Source organism: Empidonax traillii, unplaced genomic scaffold (genome assembly GCF_003031625.1).
Source record: "Empidonax traillii isolate 1590-97213 ecotype Southwest subspecies unplaced genomic scaffold, ASM303162v1 scaffold541:size654180, whole genome shotgun sequence".
Lineage (NCBI taxonomy): Eukaryota > Metazoa > Chordata > Aves > Passeriformes > Tyrannidae > Empidonax > Empidonax traillii.
In genome coordinates, this window is record NW_020955734.1 from 215,696 (window position 1) to 221,803 (window position 6,108).

The 6,108-nt window shown below is 61.5% G+C and overlaps 1 protein-coding gene across 2 annotated transcripts in view; it reads left to right on the forward strand.

Annotated features, from left to right (window-relative positions):
* Positions 1 to 4,955: 4,955 nt before the first annotated feature.
* The window catches only part of PIM1 (Pim-1 proto-oncogene, serine/threonine kinase), a 4,378-nt gene continuing 3,225 nt past the window's right edge, over positions 4,956 to 6,108 (forward strand). Inside the window, exons 1-4 of one of the 2 annotated variants that reach the window (XM_027897428.1) lie at positions 4,956 to 5,101; positions 5,188 to 5,294; positions 5,400 to 5,450; positions 5,763 to 6,108. The exon at positions 5,763 to 6,108 is cut by the window's right edge and continues 18 nt beyond it. In XM_027897428.1, the coding sequence (XP_027753229.1) occupies positions 5,020 to 5,101; positions 5,188 to 5,294; positions 5,400 to 5,450; positions 5,763 to 6,108 (586 nt within the window). In that variant the 5' untranslated portion in view covers positions 4,956 to 5,019. The remainder of the gene's footprint in view (positions 5,102 to 5,187; positions 5,295 to 5,399; positions 5,451 to 5,762) is intronic. The other variant, XM_027897427.1, reaches the window with a different exon arrangement.

Below are 6,108 nucleotides of genomic sequence, written 5' to 3' on the forward strand. Positions count from 1 at the left end.
CGCTCCTCCGCACCTCGACCTTGCATCACTCAAAGCAGCAATAAAGGGGAAACAGAAATGAAACGGTTTTGGGACAAAACCCAGGCCTCAGCTCAGGAGGTGACGGGACAATGGAGGTGATGCCCATGTCTGGGAGCTGCTCCCATCACCCAGCAGGGTAAAAGCCTCATGCACCCCAATGGTGCCCCTGCACAGAGCGCTGTGTCTCCATGCCCCCTCCTCATCCTCGTGCCCCTCTCCCTGTCGCTCCTCCAGAGCACCCAGTGGGTGACCCAAGCCCTCTGGGACAGGCGGATTTCCCTGCCTGTGCACAGGGATGATCTGGGTGTCTGCAGCTCACGGGGACAGGATGGGAAACCTCCTGGGGCCACGGGAGGACACAGCAGGGAAGCCAGGCCGGGCACCCCAGGACACACCACGTGTGCAGGGGACCAGCTGCTGGGACCTTGCTGATGTCAAGGAGGAAGGAACTCAGGGGTTGGGGGTGATCCCCCTGCCGTGCTCTCCAGGGAAGGGATGTGGTGACACACGTCCTGGGGTCCCCTCCATCACCCCAAAGCATCCCGCTTTCCCCTCTTGATCGATAAGAGGGTTTGCTTGTAAACAGCAGCCGCTGGGTAACACTTCTAATCCCTCTCCTCTTGGCTATTATTCATCCCCAGCTAACCTTAAAGCCTCCCCCTTTTTCTCTGCGAGGCACCCCCAGAGCAGAGGAAATTCCTCAGCCCTGACGTGATGTGAAACACGAGCGGCTCGGCCCCTGCCGCCCCCTTCCCTGCCCCAACCTACCCGGGCCATTTCCCAACCCAGGTTTCCCTGTAGCATCCCCTCCACCCCCCCTCTTCTTTTTTTTTTTTTTCCTCTTTTCCCCAACCACCCTTTTCTGCTTTAGACATTGTAACCCGAGAGGCTGGAAATGCAGCTCCTTTCATCTTCCATTTCCCACATCCTGAGAGTCTGGGGAGAAGGAGCCCACCCAGATGATGGAATCCCAAATATGTGGCTCCTTCCACCTCCCCGGCCCCCTCCGCCGCCCCCCCGTGAGGCTCCATTCACAAAGCAGATTAGCCATGCTGCCGCCTCCCCGCACACCTCGCCCCGAAAAGCCCGCGAAAAAGCCACCATACAAAAAAAAAAGAAAAAAAAAAGAAAAAAAGAAATCAATTAATAAGAAGAAATCCCCGCTGCTTCTCCTCCCGGGGAGCAGGATGGGTCCCTGCATCTCCTGCCCCACTCGCAGATCCCATCACCCTCCCAAGCTGGTGGCAATTGGCACCCAAAGGGTGATGGTTCGGAGAGGGTTTGGGGTGCTCCAGCACTCCAACCTGGACCTTCCTCCCTGTCCTGGGATGATTCCAGCCCCAGGATGTGGTGTGTGGTTCCCAAACTGTCACTGCAGTGTTGGGGTCGCAGCTGGGTCTGGAGAGACCCCAAGGACGAGGAGAGGAGAGGAAGCAGCACCCAGCCAGCACCCTGTGGCTGCACTGCCTCCCAGCATCCATGATCCCAACCCACAAGATCCCAACCCTCCTGTCTCTGCGGGGAGAGCCCAACACCTCGTCAGCCCCCCCTGGAGCTTCCACGCGCCCCAGGATCGGCTGCATCCTGCAGGGATGCCCATCACCCGCACCTCCAGAATGCTGGGGAACACACGTACGTTTTATTTCATTTTTAAAGTCACCGGTGAGACTCCAGAGGACACCTTTTTGTGGCCGTAGAGGTGACTTTGAGTGGGTGATGGCACACTGGGGGTGTCCCAGCCACGGCACCCACTGCCTGGCCGAGGACAGCTCCCACTTCGTGGCCGGGGCAGACAGGGATTGCTCACTGTGTGTAGGTGGGAGCATCCTTGCTTCCCGACTATCCTCATCCCTCCCTCCTCCACCTTCTCACTGCCAGGCTGGGACATGCCCTGGGTGGGCTCTCCCTTCACGGGAGAGTGGGGCACTGCTGAGATGCCTAAAATCCCTTTTTCCAGGCTCTGGCAGGAAGCAGGGGGAGGTGGAGCGGGCCGGGTGCCCGCCTGAGCATCAGGGAGAGGTGAGGACGGTTTCAGGCTTTCCCCGGCTTTTCCCCGCTTCGCCCCACGCCCTGGGCCAGCCGGTTCCGCGGGCGACCGAGCCCGAGCCGAGGGAGCCACGGGCGGACTCAGCCAAGGTCACGCAGTGACTCAAAGCTGGCGGTGGAAAACCACAGCCCTCCTGTGTCACGGCGTTAATGGCCCCGCATCGTCCCCTCCCTCCTCCAACCGAGTCCCCTCGGCCGGGGGATGCTCGTGGGGCTGGTTTGGGGTTGTGCTCCTGGCTTGGCATTGACCTTTGCTGTTTTATTTCAGGACGTGTGGAAACCTGAATTTTAAACCCTCCACGCCGGGGGGCTCCAGGGTGGCAGATCGCCCCTCTCTCCCCGCTGGGTATCGCCCTGGCCCTCCCCATTTTCACCTATTTGCTAATTGCGCTGGCGGGGAAGGCGAGGGGGAGGAAATACAAAAAGTAAACTGCGAAAGCAACACTGCAGCTCCAAGGGCCCAGCACAGCAATCAAGCGATAAAGCAGTAATTAAGCCTGATTATCATGCAAGGCAGCCCCGGTTAGACTGGAATGCCGCTGAAGAGCCTGAAAGCTGCCGGGATTGTTTGCAGGGCTCAGAACTGATCTTTTGATGTCTGCTGGGAGCTCCTCTTCCCCCAGACCCGCCACCGGCTCCATGTGCCACCCCAGGGTCCCGTTTGCCCCCAGGCATGATCCCAGATAGATTTTTCCTCCTTGCAAGCCCTCTGGGCCTCAAACTGCTCCCCGGGGGCTCGTGTCAAGAACTGGGTTTGCCCCAGGGGTGGAAAGAGGCAGCCCTGGCCAGGACAGGACGCGCAGGACATTTAGGACATCCCTGTGTCTCTGCAAGGGCAAGCTGTGCTTGTGGATGTGAGCTGCTCTCCTGCATCTGCCGTCTCTCATCCCAGAGGAAGAGGGTGGGGAAAAGAGGAGATCCTTAGGGAAGAGGGCTAAGTTGGGTAGCTAAACAAGCAGGATGGGGTTTGTTTCATATTTGCTTGAGTGTCTGACACATCCCAATGGCCTCGTGTGGGCTGGCAGGGGAAAGGTGAGTGCATGGGATGGGCTAAGGGGAAAAGGTGGCTCCCCAGCCCTGGACTGGGGTCATTTGGGGAACAGGGATGCATCTGGGTGGGTTATTCTGGAAAGAGATGGATCTGGCCAGGAAATGTGGCCTCCTCCCCGCTCCCCACGGCCAGGGCATGGAGCAATGTCTTCCCATCACCTCCAAGACAGGGTTTTTCCCCAATCCAGAAGGGACACAAGCCCTCCTTGCCGGCAGGAAGAGATGGACACTGACTCAGCCGGCTGGGGAAACGAGCAGCTGGGCCGGTTTACGCACGAGGATGACTCTGGCCCCAGATCATCCCGGCTGCAAGACACGCTGCTCCCTGCGACGCTAATGAGCAGGTTTGGGCAGAGCGAGGACAAGGCTGAGCCTCCCGAGGAGTCAGGGACAGGCAGCCCCCGGGAAAGCCCGGCTGCTCCGGGCGAGCTCTGTTTGTCAACAGGTTTCCAGGGCAGCCCCTTCGGTGCCTTTCATCATCCTGGCAAAGAATTTGATAATGAGTTTGGGGCCAGATGCTAAGTCACCTCATCCCACGGGCTGAGCACCGACTGGGAGAACCAGTTGTCCCAAATATGCCCAGGCGTCGGGTGGGAATAAGGCAGGAGAAAGGCACTGCCTGCCCCTCTTCTCCACCCTCAGCTTGCATCAGCCCAAATAAGAATATATGAAAAAAATACTAAAAAAACAAATAAAAGCATTACAAAAAAAAGGGGGGGGGATGGAGGCGTTGTGTCAGATTCTCCACACTTTTCCCTAAATAAAATGTCACTTTCTGTGTAAAGGCCAAGGTGGGTTTTTGTGTTTTTAGCTGTCTCGGCCCCTGAAAGAGGATGTGCTGTGTTCTGGGTAAATCTAAAAGAGGCAGCAGTGGTGGTGAGTCCTTCCTGGCTGGAGTGAGGGCTGAGCCACAGCTCTGCACCCCAGTTTGGGGGTGCATCTTGGTTGTGTTTTATCCCTCTTTTTTAAATACTACAGCGGCCTGGACCTCACCAGCATTTCCAGTAAACCCCATTCGATTTCGAGCAAATCATCCCACAAGTATGTGTGGGATGCTGGGAACTCCTCGGTCTTGCTCGGGAGCGGGAGCCCAGATGGGCTTCGTCTGGAATAATTCAGCTCCCGGTGGCTGGAGCTCTTTGCTCTAAATGCTAATAGAGTGAGTAATCAGAGATCTCCATCCAGTAAATTATTTATCTTATCTCTGGAACTCGGGGAGGCATCTCAGCCAGCGACTTCTGCGGAAGAAGGGAAAAAAAAAAAAAAAAAAAGTGTGTGGGGGAAATAACCCCCAGGGATGTTAGTTAAGAGTCCGCAGCTGGAATGGCCACATGGCCACTATTACTGGAAAGGGGAAAAGTTCAGACACTGGGAAATAACGAGAGGGTGGGGTGGGACGCGGGGGGGACGCGGATCACCCCAGGGAGCTGTAGGGTTGGCGGAAAACAAATAGGCGAGCGAAGGATCAGTTGAAGAAACCCGTGAATTTCGGCGGGGCGATTCCCGCGTGTGGCGGCGGCGGCGGGACGGGCGGGACGGGCGGGACGGGCGGGCACAGGGACCTGCGCGGCGCCGCCGCCGCCGGGGCTCGCTCCCTGATTGGCCGGGACGCTCCGGAGGGGGCGGAGCGGCTGCGCTCGGCCCCGCCCCCCGCGCGCCCCGGCCCCGCCCCCGGCCCCTGCGGCTCGCGGGGCCGGCGGGGGCCGCGCGCCACACGCGGCCCGGCCTCGCGCGGAGCGGCCGCTCCCGCCGGATCCCTCCCTGGATCCCCCCCCCGGGTCCCTCCCTGGATATTCCCCCCCCCATTCCCCCGGATCCCGCCGCCTCCTCCTCCTCCTCCACCACCACCACCCGCCCACCGGGACTCGCAGGTGCCGCCGCCGGCCGCCCCCCGTCACCGGGATGCTGCTCTCCAAAATCACCTCGCTGGCGCATCTCCGCTCCGGCCCCGGCGCGGAGCTGCACCCCGCCAAACTCCAGCCAGGTCAGGGCAGGGATTACCCCGTGCTGGGGGCTCGGGGACGGCCGGGGAGAGCGGGCGGAGCGCTGACGGGCGGGTCTCGTCCACAGGGAAGGAGAAGGAGCCGCTGGAGCAGCTGTACCGGGTGGGCCCTTTGCTGGGGAGCGGCGGCTTCGGCAGCGTCTACTCCGGGATCCGCCTCTCGGACGGCGCCCCGGTAAGTGGCGGGGAGGGCGGCGGGAGGAGGAGGAGGAGGAGGAGGAGGAGGGGGCTCGGCGGGGCCGGCGCCGAGCTCATCCCGCCGCTCTCCCTCGGCTCGCAGGTGGCGATCAAACGCGTGGCCCGGGACCGCATCTCGCAGTGGGGAGAGCTGGTGAGTGACCGGGACCGGCGGGGGAACCCGGGGCGTGACGGAGGGGACGAGCCGAGGGGCGGGAGGGGGGAAACCGGGACAGCGCGGGGGGAGCGGGCCTGGGGTCACCGGGGGACGCGGAGCATCCCGGGGAATACCCGGCACCGGTGGGAGCGGGCGGGGGGGACACCGGAGCATCCCCTGAGCGAGGAGATGCCCAACACCGGCGGGGCTGAGCAGAGGGGCTCCGGAGTTTTCCCTGGCTGGGGGGTAGCGGTACCGGTCCCCCGGCGCAGCCCCAGCCCCTCTGATGGTAGCGTGGTCCCCCCGCAGCCCGGCGGCAGCCGTGTGCCCCTCGAGATCGTGCTCCTGAACAAGGTGGGCTCCGGCTTCCACGGCGTCATCCAGCTCCTGGACTGGTTCGAGCTCCCGGACAGCTTCGTGGTGGTCATGGAGCGTCCGGAGCCGTCGCAGGACCTCTTTGACTTCATCACGGAGCGGGGGTTCCTGCCCGAGGAGATGGCGCGGGGGCTGTTCCGCCAGGTGCTGGAGGCCGTGCGGCACTGCAACAACTGCGGCGTCCTGCACCGCGACATCAAGGACGAGAACATCCTCCTGGACCTGGCCACGGGCGAGCTCAAGCTCATCGACTTCGGCTCCGGCACCTTCCTCAAGGACA